Source organism: Lepus europaeus, chromosome 11 (genome assembly GCF_033115175.1).
Source record: "Lepus europaeus isolate LE1 chromosome 11, mLepTim1.pri, whole genome shotgun sequence".
NCBI lineage: Eukaryota > Metazoa > Chordata > Mammalia > Lagomorpha > Leporidae > Lepus > Lepus europaeus.
The window spans coordinates 69856405-69881136 of record NC_084837.1 but is presented as its reverse complement, the minus strand read 5'-3'; the positions used below and the strand labels follow the sequence as shown (position 1 = coordinate 69881136).

At 35.1% G+C, this 24732-nt stretch overlaps 1 protein-coding gene across 1 annotated transcript in view; it reads left to right on the top strand.

The window, feature by feature from the left end:
* The window catches only part of MYEF2 (myelin expression factor 2), a 46210-nt gene that overhangs the window by 8565 nt on the left and 12913 nt on the right, over nucleotides 1-24732 (top strand). Inside the window, exons 2-15 of the mRNA XM_062205861.1 lie at nucleotides 787-995; nucleotides 2222-2274; nucleotides 3510-3517; nucleotides 3616-3709; nucleotides 8746-8937; nucleotides 9579-9732; nucleotides 10205-10254; nucleotides 10404-10467; nucleotides 16781-16882; nucleotides 18831-18881; nucleotides 19167-19235; nucleotides 19536-19634; nucleotides 21685-21893; nucleotides 21973-22024. Coding sequence (XP_062061845.1) covers nucleotides 787-995; nucleotides 2222-2274; nucleotides 3510-3517; nucleotides 3616-3709; nucleotides 8746-8937; nucleotides 9579-9732; nucleotides 10205-10254; nucleotides 10404-10467; nucleotides 16781-16882; nucleotides 18831-18881; nucleotides 19167-19235; nucleotides 19536-19634; nucleotides 21685-21893; nucleotides 21973-22024 — 1406 coding nt within the window. The remainder of the gene's footprint in view (nucleotides 1-786; nucleotides 996-2221; nucleotides 2275-3509; nucleotides 3518-3615; nucleotides 3710-8745; nucleotides 8938-9578; nucleotides 9733-10204; nucleotides 10255-10403; nucleotides 10468-16780; nucleotides 16883-18830; nucleotides 18882-19166; nucleotides 19236-19535; nucleotides 19635-21684; nucleotides 21894-21972; nucleotides 22025-24732) is intronic.

Sequence of the window (24732 nt, the reverse complement as noted above, 5' to 3'; positions counted from 1 at the left end):
AATATTATTATTAAAAATACTTTGATTCTATGAAATACCCTGTCCTAGTTTACTGGTTAAAGAAGAAAAAATATTCAGTAGAAAATATTAGTATACCTTCTAAATTTTTGTTTTGATCGAAGTTGGGAATAGAAGAGATTTGAGGGTCTTACAGGAGTGTATATATACCCAGGCACTTCCAAAAGTTTGTGGGCAATGGAATTAAAAAGTAATACGCATTTCTATGGCCTTTTTGAAGACCCTGGTATAGAAATGTAAATCAATAGACATAGTTGTGTACTTAGTTTTTGTTTTTAAGAAATGGAAGAGTAAGTTCTGGGAAGAAACTTTAACCATTAAGAGATGACCTTTTTCAGAGTATTATTTGTTTTTTAGAGTTTTGAGTGAAGCCCAGAAAGTTAATTCTGTGATCAAGGGAGCAATTTTATGTGTTGTAGAAGTAAAGTCACTGTACTCCGAGGCCCTCTGTTTGGATCTAATGACATTTACTAGCAGTCTGATGGGAAATCCTTGGAGATTGTTTGGTTGGATACTTGCATCTATTCATATTTACTATGGAGAAAAATGAGGATTATTCATTGAGAAGCTTGATAACATGTCCAAATCCATGGTTTAAAATAGCATTGGGTAATTTTCAGAGCTATCAGGCTGATTCTCCAGCTGCTTTGCTGAGGTCTAGCTTAGTGGGATTTTGTGAGTAGAGTTACAAGTATGAATTACTTAATGTAGACTTCCACTCTTAGAAGCGTAACTGAAGAGTTTTGTCATTTTTTTTTAAATTCATAGGGAGAATGATGACTCAGTGAAAGAAGAGAAATCTGACTTAAAAGAAAAATCTACAGGAAATAAGAAGGCCAATAGATTTCATCCTTATTCAAAAGACAAGAATTCCAGCACTGGAGAAAAGAAGGGTCCAAATCGTAACAGAGTTTTCATTAGTAACATCCCGTATGACATGAAATGGCAAGCTATTAAAGATCTAATGAGAGAAAAAGGTAACTATCTTTGAAATAACCTACTGTTGGATAATTTTCATATAGAAAGGGGAGGAAACTAAGCAAATTTTTTTATTCTTCTTAGCCACATAGACTCAAAAACTAATTTTTATTTCTTGACATGTGAACTAATCTTTTCCTCTTCTTTCACTTGACACAATTTCATTACAAGGTAGTATGGATAAATGAAGTACTTTTCTTTTTGCCATTTTAGTGGGACAGTAGTGAGCCAGCCATATGCATGCCACCAAGAATTTTGTTAAAGTGATCGCTTTGTCTAGTTGAAGTTTTCATAGATTTTAAAGGACTATTGCATTAGTTAAGCAATACATTTAGTGTGTTAAAGTATGAATAATAAGGTTTGATTATTTTTTTTCCAAAAGCTGTTTTGTTATTACCTTGGTGGAGTCTGGAATCTGGCTGTGGAATTCATTTTGTGTGCATTGTCATTACTGCCATGATGCTGTCTTTGCAGTTCTATATTAAAATTGCGTTACTGCTGTTGCAGTTTTGCTTTCAGAATAATCTGAAAACCTTCATCTTATATATATGGTTGGTTTTGGGGAAAAATAACTTTAATATTTGATCTTGTAAAAGTTAGTTTTGTTATCTCTTGAAAAATTGAGTTTCAACAGTCCTGCAAACTATGTCCTTGGCTTTGAGGCTGATCTTTTTTAATAAATAAAAAAATTGCATTGGTGTATCTGTTGTAAGGTGACAACTATTTGATTGGTTTTATTCATTGACTTTATTTAGAAAGTGTGTGGCTTGCTGTGAAGCATGACTTGTAAATTTAGTTTATTGATGGCAAACATGATTGAAGACATTCAGGTAGAAAGTCACCTTAAAACAGCTGTTGTGTGTAGGCTGACCAAAGTTACTTGAAAAGTGCTAATGTTGATGTTTTTTAATATGATAGGCTAAGGGACCATTTGTATGTATATGTGCATTTGTTCACCAACTATATCATGCTGGCCAAAATATGATCTGTAGTATGAATTAGGTTAATATGGTTGTTAGCTTTTTTAGAGAATGTGGATGATGTACACTTCTGAAAACCAGTTAAATTTACAGAGCCATTGACAGGAGGTATGTTGGTCTGGTTTTGATCGTTGGTGAATAAGAGGTGCTTTTCTGTAGAGTTGTGCACAGGTGTGCAGTAAAGCAAGACACTGGTGTTTAAATGTATTGTTTCTTGGTATCTTCCTTTTGTATGTCTTATGTAGTTGGTGAGGTTACATACGTGGAGCTCTTTAAGGATGCGGAAGGAAAATCAAGGGTAAGTGCTGTGGGCAATAATCTGCTTGAGGTTTAAAAGTTCCTCAGCAGTTTACTTTTTGTATAATACTTGTACCAGATTTTGGAAACTTAAGTTTCATTTTTCTGTTTTACTTTATTATGCAAGATTTGAGGCTTCATACTAGCAAGTCTGACACATTATACAAACCAAACTAGCTGCCTGGAAGGGATGGGTTTTGTAACTATTCGTAGAGGGCATTCACTTTTCTAACAACTCTAAGGTAATACTTCTTCTTAGCCAATAAGATTTTAATGTAGTATTTTTGGTTGTTTTTGATGTCTTCAAGGATATTTTAAAAGTTACTGAATTGATAACTTTCCCTAAAAGTTTTATAAGAGGACTGTAGCTTAAAGGTGTTAATATAGAATGCATTTTTGAAACTTTTACTGAAAAGCTTAATTTGCTAGCCTGCAGGACCATAGAAGAGGCAGTGCTCTGACCAAATGGTATGAAAGACATTGATGATTAAATTCACATAAAAAGAATTGGTTGATAGTAGATTTTTTTATTTTTTAGCAATGTGAATGCAATATACTGAAGAATACAATGGGAAATTCTTAGCAATGTTTAATTATATTAGCAAACACCAGTTGGGTACATGAGAAATAAAGACTTTGTTATCATATTTAAATGGCACTTTGAACAGTAATCACAAGGAATTGTTTTATAAAATGATTCTGCAAATTAGGTTTCTTTGGCATAGGTAATTTTTCCCATACTTAAAACTGAATGCTCTTAAATTGTGTGCAGCCAGTTTTAATCTGACAGGGAACTTGATTAAAAATGAAATTAATGTTTATTTGGTATTTTGATCTTAATGGAGTAAAAAAAAAATATGGTACATAATACTTACTTTGAACATGTTTGTGTCTAAGTAAGAATAAATATTTTGGAGCCTTCAGTTATTTCCTTGAATTACTGTTAATTGAATTTTACAGTGTCATTAGTTTTAACTTAATGGAAAGTCTTCTAAAAGTAAAAATGTGCCCCAAGCTTGTTACATGCTAGATTATACTGTCTTAAAAAGATGAACTTAAAAACATTATAAAAATGTTTTTGGTCATTTGCCTGTTATGTTCTGGAGGTATAAAAGATGAAAAGTACTTATAATATTGAATACTTTCAATGACAGATGTTAGACTATACATTAACTTCATCTACTGATCTAAAATCTTTTTTCTTTTGCATGTATTGACAAATCTACCTGGATATAGGGTTGTGGGTAAGATTTTTTTTTAAACTATCTTAAGTCAAATTAAACTTATGATTGTAAAATAATCTTAGTACATAAATGTTTTCTGTGCATTTTTCCTCATTAAGTGTTGTTGAATTCAAAGATGAAGAATTTGTAAAGAAAGCACTAGAAACTATGAATAAATATGATCTTAGTGGAAGACCTCTAAATATCAAAGAGGTAAGATTTCTTATATTTGGAATTTAAGTATTTGACTATAACAACATATTTTGGATTTTTAGTTTGGGAATGTATTTGCTTGCTACAACTTACTTTAAATATAGATGCTTTTAAAGCACTGAATATCGATGATAGTTTTACTTGCACATGACCTTCTATTTGCCCTTAATCAGTTATCCTTATTTGTTTTATTTTAAGTTGTTGTAAACAAAGTTGCATGATCTAAAAAAATATGATATCTGGAAATTTAAAAATGGCAAACTTCAGTTGTTGACTATTTGGTATATACATTTTCAAATTTTATATTGTGTTAATTTGAGAAATAGTAGAGATTCCCATAGTTGATAATTAAAGGTTGCTTAATGCAAATACCATATGGATTTGAATAAAACTGATACTCACTTTAAGTTAATTAACTTGTAAACAACAACAGATTAAAATTTAAGAAAAATTATAACTATTAACAAAATCTACAGCTAATACTTGGAAATCACTAAAATGGAAATATTCTTTGTATGGAATTGTACTAGTATAAATAGGTTGACAAAAGTATGATATGGAGATATGAGGATACTTCAGAGAGTTTGTGAGAAAATGGAATTAATAATAGGTTTATTTTGGTACAGAAACTTTTGAAATCCATGTTTTTTTTCATAGTACTTATTTTCCATGAACTTTAAAAGAATTTTGTTGTTTATTTGAGAGAGAGAGAGAGTCCCCCTCTCCTTTTGTTTACTCCCCAAAATGACCCCCTTGACTGGGTGAGGGCCAAAGCCAGACCATAATCCAGGCTTCCTCAGCTGGGTGGCAGAAATCCAGTTACTTGAGCCATCACTGCTGTCTCCCGGGATCTGTATTAGCAAGAGGCTGTAATCAGGAGCTGCAGCCAGGAATTGAACCCAGATACTCCTTTGTGAGATGCATGCATTTTAGCTGCTAGACTAAACTGATCTCCTCCTAGGAAGTTCTTTTTTTTTAATATTTATTTATTTGAGTCAGAGTTACACAGCGAGAGGAGAGAGGAGAGAGAGAGGGAGAGAGAGAGGTTTTCCAGCCGATAGTTCACTCCCCAATTGGCCGCAACGGCCAGAGCTGCACCAATCAAAAACCAGGAGCCTCTTCCTGGTCTCCCACGCTGGTACAGGGGCCCAAAGACTTGGGCCATATTCTACTGCTATCCCAGGCCATAGCAGAGAGCTGGATCGGAAATGGAGCAGCCAGGTCTCGATCTGGCGGCCATATGGGATGCTGGCGCTTCAGGCCAGAGCGTTAACCCACTGCGCTACAGCACCGGCCCCACCTAGGAAGTTCTTGAAGACCCGTTGTATGTAAAAGAACTATTTTCAGCTAGTTATAACTGGCTTTTGGGATGATTAGAAATAATTCTCAAGGATTCCTATATTTTATGTTATTAACCTTATTGTAGTAGTTTGATTTCAGATCAGTTGTGCACATATCATTGTTAACATCTATGTTAAAAGGATAGACAGTGTAACTTTGGGACCCTTAAGATTTTCTACTAACTCTGATGTTAATCCTTGGTTGTAGAGTAGTATGTCCATCAGCCTTGATGTTTAATAATAAAGTAGTGAGGCTGGCACTGCAGCTCAGTAGGCTAATCCTCTGCCTGCGGCGCCGGCACCCTGGGTTCTAGTCCCAGTCGGGGCGCTGGATTCTGTCCCGGTTTCCCCTCTTCCAGTCCAGCTCTCTGCTGTGACCCGGGAGTGCAGTGGAGGATGGCCCAGGTGCTTGGGCCCTGCACCCTCATGGGAGACCAGGAGAAGCACCTGGCTCCTGGGTTTGGATCAGCGTGGTGCGCCGGCTGCAGCGGCCATTGGAGGGTGAACCAACGGCAAAAAGGAAGACCTTTCTCTCTGTCTCTCTCTCTCACTGTCCACTCTGCCTGTCAAAAAAAAAAAAAAAAAAAGAATAATAAAGTAGTGAGTATGAGTCCCCATCCATCACTGTAGCTGTGTGACTGGGAATGTTATTTAATATCTTAAACCTTAGTACTACTGATAATACTTACCTGTTAGGGTTTTTAAATGAAAATTAAATGAGTAACATGTAAGGGACTGAGGCTCTGACATCAGATAAACTGTGTGACCCAGGAAAAATTACTTCACCTGTTTTTTTATTTCCTTATTATTAAAATGGAGACCAGGAAAAGCACCTGGCTCCTGCCATTGGATCAGCGCAGCGCGCCGGCCGCGGCAGCCATTGGAGGGTGAACCCACGGCAAAGGAAGACCTTTCTCTCTGTCTCTCTCTCACTGTCCACTCTGCCTGTCAAAAATAAAAAATAAATAAAAAATTAAATAAAATGGAGATAATACTAGAATCTAAGTATTATAAGAACTCAAAGAATAAATCTCTGTAAGCCATTTAATAGCTATTTATTTTATTTGTGATATTTTTATTATATAATGCCTATTTAGCACAGTGCTCAAAATATTGTAATTATGTAGTTTTAGAATTAGATTAGAATTTTGTAGATTGTAATTATGTAGATTAGAATTTTTAATAGTAGCTATAATGATTCTTATTCCTGTCCAACAGTCATTGGGTGATAGCTTGAAATTAAAGGCATAGCACCAATATAAACATGTTTTCCAGTCCTTTGATTGGAGTTAGCTTCCAAATCCCTCTAGTCCTACTTGATCCAGATTGATATTTTTTTCTTTAAATTTTGACAGGGATATAAAGAATTGGTGAAGAATGATTAGACTTTTGTAGTTCGCTTAGCCATTTATTTGGTGACATTTATGCATAAGCCAGGACAAGTGCTTCAGAAATATATTGACATCCAAAATAATTTCTCTCAAGTTAGAACCCTCCAAAATGCTAATTTTTTTAAAGAAACTATATATGTACATATAGTTTTTAAAAATTTTTTAAAAAGATTTTATTTGAGAGGTAGAGTTATAGATAAAGGGACAGAGAGAGAGGTCTTTCATCCACTGGTTAAATACCCAAATGGCCTCAAGGCTGAAGCTGGACTTATCCGAAGCCAGGAGCCAGGATTTTCTTCTGGGTCTCCCAATTGGGTGCAGGAGCCCATCTTCCACTGCTTTCCCAGGCCATAGCAGAGAGCTAGATCAGAAGAGGAGCAGCCTGGACACGAACCAGCATCCACATGGGATTCCGACACTGCAGCTGGAAGCTTAGCCAATTACACCACAGCACCAACTCCCAAAATGCTTATTTTAAGGATTAGAATTTTAAATTTTTTTCTTTTTCTCTTCAAGGAAAAAGTATTATAGCTTCCCATTGACTTATTTTTAACATTAAAGAAAAGTTTTTAAGATGCTGAAGGCCAAAGCCATGATATTGTGATCCTTTAAATGTTAGCACATTTTAGATCTCAGTAATATTTCCAAGATCCTAGAATAGAGTTATGTGATCCAGGTTGATACAGGATGCCTCCATTTTTAACTTTTTAAGGAGAAAAAAAAAGGTTATATTTGGCCTTGCTAAATGGTGAGGGAGTTATTAACTTTTTTAGATTAGTATCACTAAAGATAGTCTCTAATCTGGGAATATCTGATTCTGGCTGGAGTGAATATCTAGAACTGAGATAGAAGTCTAAGGAAAGTATATTTCCTATGTTCCTTAACAGACTTTAGAATTAGATTTTTTCATTTAATTAAATGGGGATCAGTAGCGGTTAGAAATGGATTATAGGCCCTCTAATAGCAATAGTACTCAGTGACTGGCAGCTAGCAGAAAAGCATGAAAATCATTTACTTAATAAATTATTTGTTTTACACATTGTATACATTATAGCTATATATATATTAATCATATATAGAAGAGACATTAAAATTAGCAGTATGATTTATTAATGTTAGGCACAAACAGCCTATCTTAATTCAAGAAACATCTTCCATACTGTGTTATCTTCCTTTCTCCATAGGTAACCACTATCCTAAAATTTGGATTTTTGGTACAAGTTTTTGAATCATCACATCTGAACCATTTATTATTAACTTAAATATTTTTTAGCATTATTTGATAAAATTTCTTTAATTTGTCATCCTTTTTGTTTCTTCATGGTGATAAAATGGTTGGAAGCCAGAATAGCTTTATTCTTGCATTTACCTTTTTACCTTCTGTTCTCCCAGTTGTCCTAGAAAATTTATAAAGTCATTCAACTTTCTTTCTGGTGGTATTCACAGACTGAGGCCAGCAGGGTAGAGCTGATGTTAACCTTCAGCATGATTGTTTGGCATTGCAGATGATAGGCTACCAACATATTTACGTGGTTCTTTGTTTTTGTTTTTGCTTTCCACCTAGTGCAGTGAATGAGAAGTGTGTTGGAACTTTTTTTTCTTTTGTTTTGTTTAAAGGTAGGATATTTATCTTATAAAATCAATGAAATTAAAAAAAAAAACCCACAATGTTTAATATCATTCTTCACTTGGACACTTAGCCTTCCTTTTCCTCTCTCCTGCCCCCATCTCAGATCATAATCATTGTTGAGGAAGATAAGAGGTTCGAAGGCAGATAATTGTATTTTGTCCAGGAATAAAATGTACAGATTTTAATAAGCCCCACTGTAGCCCAATATTTCTGGGTTTTGTAACAGTCTATGCCACTATTGAAAAGCGTTGAATTACTCTGAATTTGGCATTCCCTGGGGCATCCAGAGGTGAGAATGTACCATTACTGCATTTTTGGAAGAAAAGTGTCACAGTAAGTACTTTGCTTCTCTTTGAGTTACATGTATTTATGTGTATGTGCCATACTTGTATACTAGCATGAGGGAAAAATTAAACTAATTTCAAGTTCTTAAGTGACTTTAGTGATTGGAAGGAGGTATTTAACTGACATCCCTGGAGACTGAAATCTTCTGTTTATCCTATCCACAGGTTTTTTATGGGACTCAATTCTTGGATGAGAAAAAAAGCTCACTCTTCAGGAGGGTTAATGATATGAGCCAGATGGGATAGCTACTATAGAATTTGAAGTTGTTATTTCAATTGTGTAGATCTACTGATGTATTTAGTGGAATTTAATGTTCGATATGTGTTATAGGATCCTGACGGAGAGAATGCTCGTAGGGCATTGCAACGAACAGGAGGATCATTTCCAGGAGGACATGTCTCAGATATGGGATCGGGGTTGATGAATTTACCACCTTCCATTCTCAATAATCCAAATATTCCTCCTGAGGTTATCAGTAATTTGCAGGCTGGTAGACTTGGTTCCACAATTTTTGTTGCTAATGTAAGTTTAAGCTTTAGTCTAAAATTTATCATTCAGATACTTCATTCTAACTATCAGAATTAATGGGTTATAGGTTTATAGAACGTTTTGTGAAATAGTAATTATTGTAAGCTCATACCCAATTTAAGTCTTTATATGAGGTTAGTCTAAATACAACTACTTAGGACTTTTAATCAGAGAGCCAAGGATTTATAAACATTTGAGTTCTTGAAATTTTTAATTGTGTGAGTGTTTGTTAATATTAGTAAATGGATTTTGTTCTTGCAGTTTTGATATTTGTGAACATGCATGTTGTAGTTGGCTTACCATTTTTTATAAGCTTTTGAAAGTCAGTGGAATCAATAATGCTTTTCTAAAATCTGATTTTATCTTGGAAAAAATAGATGTGCAAGCTTCAAGTGTATAGAACAGGATTGATCAGTTGAGAGATGATTTGGAGAATTTAAGTAAGGATAAGGAACAATGAACATAGATGTAGCTTAACTGATTTTAAACAACTTAAGATATCTTTTATTTGATCACCATTGATATGCTGTTGGGCAAAAATTACAGTTCTTACAGTTTTGAGAGTTTAGAAAAGATTGTTTTGTATTTACATGTGCAAAGGGCTGTAGTGTAACTTTGTATAATTTTATATTAAGCTTGACTTCAAAGTTGGTTGGAAGAAGCTAAAGGAAGTGTTCAGCATAGCTGGAACGGTAAAGCGGGCAGATATTAAAGAAGACAAAGATGGCAAGAGCAGAGGAATGGGCACTGTCACTTTTGAGCAAGCAATTGAAGCAGTTCAAGCAATTTGTATCCTGATTTACATTTTAGCATTATTTAATGAGGTTGGAGAAAGAAGTTCATGAATTTAAGTTTGCCTGGTTTAGAAATGTATGTTAGACTTTAGTCTCCAGTACATAAAACCTTAACTGTGTCCAAGTACTAAAGTCACTCTTAAAACTTGAATTAGCTATATTCTACAGGGGTGGTATGAACTCTTCTTTGTTATTATTCTGCCTCAACTAATTGTATGTATACCTGCTTTGAACAGTTATATAATCCATTGTATATCAATTAATGCAATTGCTTTAATTGAAGGCTTGTTTATCCAGTGGTTGAATTAAAAGAATATAATAATTTATTTGAGTATATGGAAGAAATTAGTACAAGTAAGTGTTAAAGATACTAGTTATAGTAGGGCTTTAAGATTATCACAAGTTAGTTTGTGTTCAAATATAATTTTATAGTCATCTAAACTGGTTTTCCTTGACTGAACCAACAGCTATGTTCAATGGGCAATTTTTATTTGATAGACCTATGCATGTGAAAATGGTGAGTTCCGTATATCATTCAGCACTGCAACCTCTTCAAAACTTTGATTGGCTCTTTTCTACTTTCCACATTACGGTGTTTTTTTGTTTGTTTGTTTTTGTTTTTGTTTTGTAATGTATTAACCATATAATAAACTTTTTTGCAATTAGGATGACAAGTCTGTCCCTCATGAAGACTACCGTTCACATGATAGTAAAACACCACAATTACCACGTAAGTTAAAGTTATAATTAGAAACAACACAGACTATTCTTTTGTTGCACATAGTTTGGAGTTAGTGTGGAGTTAACAGAGATAGTTTGGTACTGCTGATTAAGAGGACTGAGAAGATAATGTTTATGTGTCATATTTGGCAGGGGGAGGTATTTTTTCCCCATTATTTTTTAAGCAATACGTACTAAAACATTTAGTAAGATCCTATACTTGAAGGAAAGAAATTCTCTAGTAATTTCACCACCCATGCGTAACTACCATTATAATATTTTTGTGTATTTTCTTCTAGTCTTCTATGTATATTTTAAGTACCTGACAACTATCATATAAATAAGTCTGTATTATTTTGTGTAGCATTAGACTATAAGCATTTGTTCATGTTGAAAATTCTTTGCAAATATACTTATTGAGAATGTAGTGCTTTGTCATACAGATGCTCCATAACTATTTCACTGTTACGTATTTTAGGAGTTTTAACTTTTATTTCTTTTAATAACCAATGGAATAACATGTGCCTTTTTACATACAAATCTTTTGCATATTTTTGGTAATTTCTTAAGTTATCCTGAAGATTTACAGATTCTAAAGATAGACGTATTGCTTAGTATTACTAAATTGGTTTTCAAAGGATTGTAAAATAGCAGTGTAATATACTTAATGTCTTTGTCTCAATTCCTTATCTAAAAAATATGGATAATATTGTAGCACCTACTTCATAGGGCTAACATGAAAATTATACGAAGTAATAAATGTAAAGTACTTAGAACAGTTCTGGCATAAAATAAGTACTCAAATATTAGCTGTTATTCTTATTTCACAGTACCCTCTCTGGTTATTATTAAAATTTTTGTATCATAAAATATTTAAGTGTCCAGACAAAAATAAAATTATCCATTTACCTATCATACGCTATATTCTGTTTGACAATCTTGCTTTAGAACAAGTGAAATTTTGCAGATAAAGTTGATTCTCCTTTATCTTATACACCTGCAGTTAAAAGAAACTATTATGAATATAGTTTTTATCATTTAAATTTTAATAATTTGAGTACACATTTGTATATACATAAAGATTTGATGTGAGTGACATCATATTCTATTAATTATTATATAACATACTGTTATTTGGTTAAAATTGTTTTAGAGATTCATTTATGTTGATAGATATAGCTCTAGAGTTTCTTTTCATTTTAACTGTGAAGCTCACATTCTGTACACTTTTCTGTTTTTTACATTATTCTAATTTTTAGTTTCTAGAAACAGTATTGAATTAGAGAGTACCTGTACTTTTTCTATTAGAATTGTCATACTCTTAATGTTTATTAGAAGTTGTGAAACCATCTGGTTCATACTGTTTTGGAAAGAGTTTTACCCATTGATCATATTTTCTATTGCTTCTTGAATTGATTTTGATAAATTTCTATTTTTCTAAGGATTTTTCTGGTGTTGATTATTTTCATACTTATTGGCATAAAATTGTCAGTCTGTTAAATTTCTGCTATATCTATGGTTCTTTTTTTAAAAAATATATATAATACAAAGGCTTTCAATTTCTCTTTTTTTCTTGGCCAATTTTGCTTGAGATTTGTCATTTTTATTAATTTGTTCAAAGAACTGAATTTGGTTCCTGTCTGTTCAGCTTGTGCTCTTAGCTTTACTTAGTACTTTCTGTTTATTTGGGTTTAGTCTCTTGTTTTTGTCCTCTTTAGTTAAATGTTTACTTCAGTAATTCACAGCCTCTCTTTTCTAATATAAGCAATCAATTATGACTATAAATTAAGCCACTCTACACAGGTTTTTCTATGGAATATATTTTGGTTTAGTTTTTAAAGTACTTAAAAACTGCCATTATGATTTTTCTTGAGCCATGTATTATTTGAAAATATAACTTTTGAATTTCCAAATACAGGATTTTTTTCTTATTAATTTCTAACTTCAGTGTGGTCAGAGAATATGATCTATATGATTGTGATTCTTTGGAATTTATTTGGACTTGCATTATGGATGGCCCTACCATATGGCACATATTTTTAAGTATTACAAGTGTGCTTGGTGAGTGCAGTGTTCTATATATGTCCATTAAATCAAGTTAATCATTTAAATTGTCTGCTTATGCTGTCAATTACTGAAAAATGTACATGGTAAAGTCTCTCATTAGAATGGTAGATTTGTCTGTTTTTTCTTTTCCTTAAATATTTAGAAGCTGACTTATAGATGCATCTACAATTAAAATTGATAGATTTTCCTAGTGAACCAAAAATGGTATCATCGGCCGGCGCCGTGGCTTAACAGGCTAATCCTCCGCCTTGCAGCGCCGGCACCCTGGGTTCTAGTCCCGATTGGGGCGCCGGATTCTATCCCGGTTGCCCCTCTTCCAGGCCAGCTCTCTGCTATGGCCCGGGAAGGCAGTGGAGGATGGCCCAAGTGCTTGGGCCCTGCACCCCATGGGAGACCAGCAGAAGCACCTGGCTCCTGGCTTCGGATCAGTGCGATGCGCAGACCGCAGCGGCCATTGGAGGGTGAACCAACGGCAAAAAGGAAGACCTTTCTCTCTGTCTCTCTCTCTCTCACTATCCACTCTGCCTGTCCAAAAAAAAAAAAAAAAAAGGTATCATCATAGATTGATTCTTTTGTCTAATATTAATGTAAGTACAACTTTATTTTATTAATTAGTATGATATTGTTTCCTTTTTAAAAATTTTATCCGGAGTCCTTTTTTTTTAAAGATGTATTTATTTATTTGAAAGACAGATTTACAGAGAGGCAGAGAGACTTATTTATTTATTTATTTATTTTATTTTTTATTTTTTTGACAGAGTTAGACAGAGAGAGAGAGAGAGAGAGAGAGAGAAAGGTCTTCCTTTTTCCGTTGGCTCACCCCCCAAGTGGCTGCTATGCAGGTGCGTGCTGCGTGGATCCAAAGTAAGGAGCCAGGTGCTTCTCCTGGTCTCCCATGCGGGTGCAAGGCCCAAGCACTTGGGCCATCCTCCACTGCACTCCCGGGCCACAGCAGAGAGCTGGTCTAGAAGAGGAGCAACCGGGACAGAATCCGGTCCCCCAACCAGGACTAGAACCCGGGGTGCCAGCGCTGGCGCCGCAGGCGGAGGATTAGCCTAGTGAGCTGCGGCACTGGCCCGAGAGAGGTTTTCCATCCACTGGTTCACTCCCCAAGTGTCTGCAAGGGCTAGAGCCACGCCGATCCTAAGCTAGGAGCCAGGAGCTTCTGGATCTCCCACAGGGGTGCAGAGCCACAAAGACCTGGGCCATCTTCTGCTGCTTTCTCAGGCCATAGCAAAGAGCTGGTTCGGGAGTGGAGCAGCTGGGTCTCGAACCGCAAGGGCCTCACCCACTACACCACAACAGTGGCCCTTCTTGAGTCCTTTATAAAAAGTGTTACAGCTGGGATTAGATTTTTTGAAAAATCAGTTTGACAATCTTTTGCAGGAAGTCAAAAGAGTTTAATGTATTCACATTTATTCATTTAGATTAATTTTCATTATCTTTTGTGTTCCATTTTCCATGTTTTAAAAACTTTCTTCTCATACCTTTCATTTTTATTGGTTATTTTGGATATTTTAATGTCCATAAAGCTTAAAATTAATATTATTAATATCATTCTTCTACAGAATGACCTTCGAATGCTTTGATTCTTATCACTTGCATACTAAATTATGTACTATTGTTGTTCAGTGTTTTCTTTCTACATTTTTTTTTTCAATCCCACAGATTAGACACTTTTATTATTTACTGTTTTCTTGTCTCTTATGCTTTCACTGTCCCTGGCAGTAATTTTGTCTCTCTGAAACATATATTTAGAAGCTGTTTTTAATTTTAAAAGAGGATCCATTTTTAATTCTCTCAATTTGGCTTGTTTGTAGATGTCTTCAAATATAGTTTCATTTATTTTTATAGAGTAAGATTAATGGTTATTGTCTCTCAGCCTTTTGAAAATATTCCCTCATCTTCTGAATTCTGTTGGCACTATTAAGTTAGCTATTTGTTGAACTATCCTTTCTTTATAGTAATCTGTGTTCTTCATGTAGATGATTTTCATATTTTTGTCTTCAGTGTGCATCTTTGCTATAGAGTTTGATTACCATTTATTGGATTTTCACAATCTGAAAATTCAAGTTTTAAAAATAAATTCTGAAAAGCTTGGCCACGTCTTTGAACATTTCCCTTTAATAAAAAGCATTTCGCTCCTAAATTGTCCTCATCAGGATATTGTCTTTCAAGATCTCACCTTTATGCAAAGACTTTTGAGTTTTCTTTTCCACTATTAATGCTCTTCTGTTTATTTAAATAAAATACCTATCCTTATTAATGATCATACTTCTATATTCATCTGTTCTTTTAGAGATTTACATTGTTTTATACTCTATACTGAGATATAATATAAACTCTTGGACTTTGACAGAATCATTTAAGTTAATCATTATTTGTGCCTCTGTCCCCTCCCCACTCCTTAGCCTCTTGCCCCCGCTTCCTGTTTTCCTTTGTACAAGTTTCCATAACTTGGCAAATAGTAGCCTCCTCATTCCCCATGCCTTTGATATTCTTTTTGATAAAAATGTTATTTCTGAGATCCATTCTGTTTTTTTTTTTTTGTGCAAAGGCATTGGATTAGGCCTGCCTTAATGGATTTCTCATTCTTCTTAGTGAAAAATGGTATCAGAGGTGAACATAAGAGAGCTTGGTATATATATATATATATATATATATATATATACATATATATATATATAAGCATTGGTGATGGTCATGTTGCTATTGCTTCTGGGTGTACTGTTTAAGGACAGGTGGGAAAAAGATGTTTCCTTTATAGTGATCATTACAATTTAATACAACATACTCTCAACTCATTTTTTTTAAGGTTGCAGGTCCAAAAAGTTTCCTTCATTTTTATTTTTTAAAGATTTATTTATTTGAAAGTCAGAGTTACATAGAGAGAGAGAGAGGTCTTCTATCCACTGGTTCACTCCCCAGTTGGCCACAATGGCCAGAGCACAATCTTCTACTGCTTTCACAGGCCATAACAGAGAGCTGGATCCGAAGTGGAGCAGCCAGGTCTCAAACCAGTGCCCATATGGGATGCCGGTGCTTCAGGCCAGAGCGTTAACCCGCTGTGCTACAGTGCCAGCCCCTCAAATCTCTTTTTAAAAATTAGAGTATATGGGGCCCCTGTTGTGGTTCAGTGGGTTAAAGCCCTGGCCTGAAGCGCCAACATCCCATATGGGCACCGGTTTGAGACCTGGCTGCTCCACTTCCTATCCAGCTCTCTGTTATGGCCTGTGAAAGCAGTAGAAGATGGCCCAAGTCCTTGGGCCCCTGCACCAGCATGGGAGACCCGGAAGAAGCTCCTGGCTCCTGGCTTTGGATCGGAGCAGCTCTGGCCGTTGTGACCAATTGGGGAGTGAACCAGCATATGGAAGACCTCTCTCTCTGCCTCTCCTCTCTCTGTGTAACTCTTTCAAATAAATAAATAAATCTTTTAAAAAAATTAAGAGTATATGGTTTTCTCAGCCCCTAAGACTCAGTTGCTGCTTTGGCTAGTAAGAACTTAAAAACCATATTCAGATTTAGTAGAATAAACAATCCCCAATCAGATGTTAATTTTACTGTTTTAAGATCATCAACTTAATTTCTAAAAGTTTGTTTTCAACTGTTAATTAGTTTAAGAAACACAGGAAAAGAATGCTGAATTTAAAGACAGAAGATTTAAGTTCTAGTCCTAGCTAAATGGCATTGTGCCAGTAACTTAAGGTCTTAAAAATTTCCTTGTCTATGGATAATAGATGTGAAAACCTAAAGTGAAGGTGCTATACAAAACAAATATTTATGTCAGTGACAAAACTAGGTAATATATTATCTGTTTTATTCAGTGTTACGTTTTCATGGTTGCTGAGTCTTTAGTTTGATTTGAATGATCTTAAAGTAATAGTAAGATTTTAAGTGATTCTACAAATTTGGGCAAGATGCCCATTTTCATATATGCATACAAGTTTATAATGCTATATGTTGGAAATTCAAAATTGTCTTGGTATTTGGCTAGTTCTTTGAGTATGCCTGTAAGTTGGATTTAAGATGAAAACCTGCTTCCCAGAACATTCACATAAGTAAATGGTGTTCTGTTCACACTTTTGTTTGCTGCTTTCTAGATGAAAACAAGAACCAGGGCTCTTATTTGCAAATGTTTAAGGAAACTGCTATAGGATTATAGTTTTTTTTTGTTTGTTTGTTTGTTTGTTTTTTAAGCTTTAGTCTTAGTTAATCATGCCTGGATCTTGGGAATAATATTCTTACTTATGTTTTAGGTGGTCTTGGAGGCATTGGAATGGGGCTTGGTCCAGGGGGACAGCCTATTAGTGCCAGCCAGTTGAACATAGGTGGTGTCATGGGAAATTTAGGTCCCAGTGGTGAGTATTTTAACTTTCTTATTTCCTTTTAAATCATATGTTTCATAGATAGTAAAGCTTACATTTGCCAGTCTGTAATAATGCTTAAGTGATTCTATGTAAATCTTTATAAAATTTTAAGCCATAACATTGTACATAATAAATTGTACAGTGTGATGTCTTGATACATGTACATATTGTATAATATCCAATTAGAATAAAATACTTATTTCCTCAAATATTCAACATTTCTATATGGTGAAAACATCCGAACGCCTGTTTCATAGTTTTTAATAGAGAAATATGCAGTACCTTAACATTTTCTATAGTTACCTTATTGTGCAAACTCCATAGCTTCTTACTTCTATCTAGCTATAATCTAGTACTCTATAATAATACATTTTTTCCCTATTCTCCCCTCTCCTTTTCCCTCCTCAGCCTTTGGTAATCACTATTTTCCTTTTAATTTCTTTGAGATCACATATTTCTTGGACTCCACAGAGGACTGAGATCATATGATACCTGTCTTTCTGTGCTTGGCTTATTTCACATAACATTTTTATAGTTAGGTACTTATGATATCATTTCTTTGTAAAGTCTGAAACCTTAAGAGTAGCTAACAAGAAAGAAGGTAGGCAAAGATCAGGAGGATTCCTCTGGGGCCAGCTGTGTTGTTGTTAGCCTTTGAGCTCTGTGGATTTTGAATTGTCTTTAAGGCAAAAGAAGAATGTTCAACACAGTGGCTTGTCTATCCTGGGTATAAAGTATTTGTGGAATGGTTGGAATGCTACCATGTGTCATAGGCAACTTCAGTTTGTACAGCTAGCTGGGAAGGTAGCTTTTCAGGGAGCTGTTTGGCTGCTCAGAAGACTAGTTAGTAGTTTATCTTTGGAGAATGGGTTTTAAGCCTTTGGGTGTGAGGACTGTTTTATACTCTTAACATTTGATAGGGACTCCAGAGTACTATTTTTTATGTGGTTCTACTTGTTGGTATTTACTGTAGTATAAATGAAAACTTAGGGCACTAGGGGATAAGAAATATTTTCATATTTATTTAAAAAAATAATGAACACAATATGTGTTAATTAAGCATAATTTTTAAGAAAGTAAACTATTTTCTGATAATTTGCGAGAAGAGTGGTATTTTTTTTTTTCCTTCTTATACATCTCCTTAATGTTTGGCTTAACACAAGATAGCCATGCTGTTACATATGCATCTGCATTCAGTTTGTTGTAATATCATACAAGACATAATCTCTGGCAAATTATACTTTATACTCATTAAAGAATGAGGTGAGAGTAAAATAGTCAAATAATTTGTTAGTAGTATTTGGTGACTGAAGTAATTTTGACCTATTAGACCTTAAAGGATTCTCAGACTATATTTGAGAATTACTGTTTTAATTTAATTGAGGGCCTAATAAATGATACCAGGTTCCTATTTTTATTGAGATGCTTTAGTAACACTTTGGATTATTATGTGGTTACAGATATCATTACAATCAAAATAATTTTCTCCCTTACTCTGAGGCTGTCATATCCCTCACTTTTCATAAACACATACTATTTATACTGAATTTTTTACTATTCTCTTAGCTATCATGATTAGAGAGGTTCTTACTTTCTGATTTGATCTCTGAATCTGCTATAGTGATATTTCTGTGTCTGTCCTGAAAAAAAATTGATTACCTCATCCTAGATATTCTTGTGTGTTAGCTGAATGTTATAGGTGTGACGCGTGAATTTTGCTTTCTTGTCTACTATATGTTGAAAGAAGCCTTTTTTGAGGACTCATGGTTTGACAGCTGCTATGGCATAGTGCTTTAAACCATCCCTCCTATACCCGTTTTTTCTCTAATGTTCCATTCTGACTAGACCAATGGTATCTATTTTGCTATTATGAGTTATGTCATTCTTTAGTTATAAAAATAAGATTTACTGAAAGAACATACTGTGTATTTTGTTTGAGGTATGGGAATGGATGGTCCAGGTTTTGGAGGCATGAATAGAATTGGAGGAGGTATGTATAAGCATTTGTTTTTTGTATGTACTCATCACCTCTTTTAATAAACTAGAAACTGTGTTGAGAATCCCAAGGAAAAAAGTCATGGTTTATTGTTGGCTCATGTCCTAATGACTGCTAACAGAAATTGAGCCTGATACATACTTAAAGAAAGGTGACGCCTTAAGAAGTAGCTGCACAAGGTAGGATGAATGAAGAGCTTACTAGTGAGATTTAACATTTTCAAAATGTTCAACTGTATAACTGACATGTAAATCTCAAAAATTAATCTTTATTTCATAGGAATTGGGTTTGGTGGTCTGGAAGCAATGAATAGCATGGGAGGATTTGGAGGAGTTGGCCGAATGGGAGGTAAGTAAATGTATACAGTGGAACATGTACACTGTGTCTAGTTTTGCCTATTATTAAACTTTTTTCCCCTTCACTTAGGAATGGGTGACCAAGGAAGGCATATGGGCACTAGGGGATAAGGACAGGCATTGTGGGAATGGGGATGGTGCATTTGGCGTGTGAGGTGAGTTGGGTAAATCAAAGACTATTTTTTATTTATTACTTTTGCTGTCTTTTCAGATTAGTATAGATATATTCCTGAGTGGCTTACTATGCATTGATGTACTTGAAAAGGGTTAATTTGTTGCACAATCTTTTCAGAACTGTACCGTGGTGCGATGACTAGTAGCATGGAGCGAGATTTTGGACGTGGTGATATTGGAATAAATCGAGGCTTTGGAGATTCCTTTGGTAGACTTGGTAGGGCTGGCTGCATGCTTCTCCTTTTCTTTTTGCAGGTTATATTTTTCAAAATTTGTTCTCTGTTTTTGGTTATTATTACATATTACCTGAAGAAAACTTTAGGGATATTAATGTACTATCTCTTTAGTATCTTGTGTGTTTGAATCCTATTTCCAGAATACTGTATACTTTTCAGTTATTGTACATCTTCGGAGAGTATAGTGCCTTGGGAATTTTAAAGTATGGTAATTTAAATTAATTAGTATATTATTTTTCCATCCTTGTTTAGGCAGTGCAATGATTGGAGGGTTTGCAGGAAGAATAGGAGCTTCTAACATGGGTCCAGTAGGATCTGGAATAAGTAGGTTTAAATTTTACTAGAATTTATTCAGTAATATTTGAGTGCTTGCAAAGACTTTTTAAGAGTAGTTATTGTAGTATAGTAATGCTTTATTCTTATTTGTTAATGTGTCTTGTTGCAATTTGAGAAACTTTTGACAACCATTGAACTAATAAGCCTGTTTGGTATTTCTAAATTAACTGTTTGAATTTTACCTTCATTGATGTTTCTAAACTAACATTACAGTGTATGTTAACTATCTTCCCATCTAAGAACCTTTTCCAACCAATGAATCTGAGGATTTCTCTGATAGTGTGTCAGGAATGACTTTTGCTGTAGCACCAACATTGTTTTCCTTACGTATTTTCTATAACAGCCATTAGTGACTATCTTATCTGGAATATTTTATGTGTTCTGGTAGATACAGGCATAACACTTTTAGAGAAGTCCTGAGGTTGAGGATTAAGTTTGAAAGAGGTACTTATTTCCTCTTCTCTTAAGCCTTTCCTGTGAAACGTGATACTGGGCAATGCTGAATCTCTCCTGTCTGTTTCTGCTCCCACACTTTAGGCTTTAACACCGTAAGCCTTAACACAGACCTTAGTTTTTGACCTCTGTTTACTGGGCCATGTCTCTGTAACCTTTTCATATTTTATTGACTTCTTTTAGTTGATGAAATTTTGCAAGTAGGAAATGCATCCTACTTGAATTATTCTAAGAGTAAATCCTAAAATCCTGTCAGCTGAAGACATCTACTTTAATGGTACCTTACCTCCTACTTTGTTCCTTATTTCATCATCTTTGAGACTTGGAATATTTCTGTTAATTTAACTTCCCTAACTTCCTCTTATCTCAGCGTTTATACTTCTGTTTCCCTAATTTCATATTTGCTTTTCATAGAAAGTCAGTTTGAAGGTGATATTAATTTTAAGAGTTTCCATGTGTGGCAGTAGTAGATACAAAAAAAAAGGGGGGGGAGATACATTTTAATAATGCAATAATTGCAATAATTAAAGGAGACAGAGTCACTATATAAGAATGTAGGTATGAACTAGAAGCTAAATTTTCAAGCTTTGGCTAAGAAGGAATGATATTTCCTCTCTCCATGAGTTCTATTTGCGAATAAATGTCATGTTTTCCTACTATTACTGAAAAATGACTTGATATAAAAGGTGAAGTTCTATGGGAAACAGAGATTATAAAACTGAGGTGAAAGGTAAGCTAGGAAAGGAATGTGTAGGAGCGCATGAAGAGAGCAATGTGTTCTAGAGTTGCAATAATTTGAATTTAGCTCCACATAGCTTTGTTCTTGCAATTATTATACTTGGTGTTTTGGAAAATAATAAGAATGAAAACTACTACAAATTAATAGATAAAGTGATTCCAAAGGAAAAAATAATTTATATGATATATTTTATATCATACCACATATATCAAAGATAGAGCTTTTTATGATGTATTTTATAATTTGTAGAGATTTATATAGTGCCTAGAATTAAAATTTCTCAACTAAATGTATACCAAATTAAATTTTGTTCCTTGGAAAATTGTTATATTGTTTGTATGAAAATAGTTCTATTATTATCTAATTATATAAATTAATTTTTCTCTCCCCTTCTTTCTCAAAATGGTTCTCTCCTTCCTCTTTCCTTTCTTTCCTTCTCTTCTTACTCCTTCTTCAAAATAAAAATACAAAACTCCCGAATCCTTGCCTTCTTGAAAATCCAGGTGGTGGAATGGGTGGCATGAACAGTGTGACTGGAGGAATGGGGATGGGACTGGACCGGATGAGTTCCAGCTTTGATAGAATGGGACCAGGTATAGGAGCTATACTGGAAAGGAGCATCGATATGGATCGAGGATTTTTATCGGGTCCAATGGGAAGCGGAATGAGAGACAGAATAGGCTCCAAAGGCAACCAGATTTTTGTCAGAAATGTAAGCAAATAATTGTAAAGGATACTTAAAATTCTTCTATTTCTTGTATATATGTTACTAACACCTCTTTTCATTCTAGCTACCTTTTGACTTGACTTGGCAGAAACTAAAAGAGAAATTCAGTCAGTGTGGTAAGTATGCCAATGATCGTAGATATGTTAATATTGATTATGGAGGAAAAACTAATTTTAAACTACACTGTGTTTAGTCTTTTGCCTGTCCAGATGCCTATTCCTGCATAGTTTGGAGAGTGTTCCAGTTTCTAATTTCACTTCAAACAAATGAGTGATTTTGCTATCTTCTGGCCTTGAGCAGTTTATATTACTACTAAAAATAAGGCTGCCCATTGCTGTTTCCTGTCAGTAAAGAAAGCTCTTGTTTTATTATTTGATTTTAAATGGTTTGCATTGAGAGGGTTTTTTTCTTTAGAGAAACATTAATACATTTTATATATATTTTGACAGGCAGAGTTAGACAGTGAGAGAGAGAGACAGAGAGAAAGGTCTTCCTTCTGTTGGTTCACCCCCAAATGGCCACTATGGCCGGCGCTGCGCCAATCCAAAGCCAGGAGCCAGGTGCTTCCTCCTGGTCTCCCATGAGGGTGTAGGGCCCAAGCACTTGGGCCATCCTCCACTGCACTCCCGGGCCACAGCAGAGAGCTGTACTGAAAGAGGGGCAACTGGGACAGAATCTGGCGCCCCGACTGGGACTAGAACTTGGGGTGCCGGTGCTGCAGGCGGAGGATTAGTCTAGTGAGCTGCGGCGCCAGCCAAAACATGTTATATTTTACGTCCTTGTTTATAGTATACTGCAGTAGATTGCCAGCCACTGAGATGTTGACACCCAACTGATAAGGCATAAATAGGTGGAGACCCATTCTGCACACTCTGTATTGTCTACATAATACAGGAAATTTATCAGGTGGCATAGAATTCATTACCAGGCATACCCAGGGCATGGCTACATCCTAATGATACTTTTAATTCTTTTTTAAACTATTCTTAGCTATCATACTACCTATAAAACCTTAATGTGTTTATTATCTTTCTAAACAATTTTATTTTTTTTAAACTTTTATTTAATGAATCTAAATTTCCAGTGTACAGCTTATGGATTACAGTGGCTTCCCCCTCCCATAACTTCCCTCCCACCTGCAACCCTCCCCTCTCCTAAACAATTTTATTTAAGGTATGCAGGTTTCTTGTATTTCCTATATACAGATTCAGGAACAGGAACTTAGTGATACTTTCTACCCTACCCTCCTTCAGCTCACATTCCTACCCTCTTCTCTCTTCCCTCTCCTAGTCCCATTCTTAATTTTTACGAAAATCTATTTTCAGTTTACTTTATACTCATAAGATTAACCATACACTAAGTAAAAAGCTCAACAAATAGTATGAAGAACAAAACACTGTTCCTCAACTGCCAAGACAAGGGCTGTCAACAGTCATTGAATCTCAAAATATCGATTACCGATTTCACTCCTGTAGATGACCTGTTTCAAATCTAAGGTCTGTAGATGATTTAGGTTTATTACATTTAAAAGAGAGCCTCTTGTAGTACTATGCTTATTTTGTTATAAAATATCTTTTTTTTTTTTTTTTATTTTGACAGGCAGAGTTAGACAGTGAGAGAGAGAGACAGAGAGAAAGGTCCTTCTTCCGTTGGTTCACTCCCCAGATGGCCACTACAGCTGGTGTGCTGCTGATCTGAAGCCAGGAGCCAGGGGCTACTTCCTGGTCTCCCATGCAGGTGCAGGGCCCAAGCACCTGGGCCATCCTCCATTGCCTTCCCGGGCCACAGCAGAGAGCTGGACTGGAAGAGGAGCAACCGGGACTAGAACCCAGCACCCACATGGGATGCTGGCGCCACAGGCGGAGGATTAACCAAGTGAGCCACGGCGCCGACCCCATAAAATATCTTAATTGATAAGTTTTCACTCCCTCCCCTCCAATAATGGGAGAACTGGTGTGATTTTTTTTTTTTTTGTACAAAGTAACTGATTTCCTGCTAGTATTTTTCTGCTATTGCACAGAATTCCAGAGACTATAATCACATTGTAAGCTACATAGGTAACATACAATGATAAAAGTGGTACATTCAGCCTAGTAGAATAATAGAAAATTAGGAGTATTTGGTTGATGTTTCTAATTTTTTATGATCATGGAAGAGGTAATTTTAATGATCTCCTCTGTGGCCACTATGAGAGCTATTATTATCTTCTGAGTTCTCATAGTCCTTATGCATAACTCTGTGGTGGTTTTCATCATGTTCACATTTTCTTCTGTCCTAGTTGGAAGCTCTTGAGGACAAAAACTGTCATCTTTTGTCCTAGCACCTTTCATTGCCTCTCTACAGATAGTAAGAGTTTATGAGATGTTTGTAAGTTCAGCATTCTGAGCAGATCTTCATTTACTTGGTTATTTACTCATTCATTAAATCTAAAAACACCATATTTTTGATATTCCACTAGTCAATAGAATTATGAAGGTGAATAAAGTCAGATACTACTGTTCTTAATGAACATACCAATGTGACTCTGTCCAGAATGTTGTGTTGGCACTCTGTTGGTCAGCCTTTATTTTGCACTAATCTAAAATTCAAGGAAGGGAAACTTTGTATTCTTTTTTATAAAAAAAAAAAAAAGTTGAAAACAAGTCAGCTAGTAAATAGTTACCACTAAGAGAAAGCAAAACAGTAAAACTTGTTTTGAGGCATCAGTAGCCTTTGTAGGGGTAGGCAGAGCTACAGAATGAGTGATGGGCATCCATTCATGGTCAGCCATGAATCCTATGCACCACGTATTAGGTGCTTAGTGATATACACCAAGTGAGAAAGA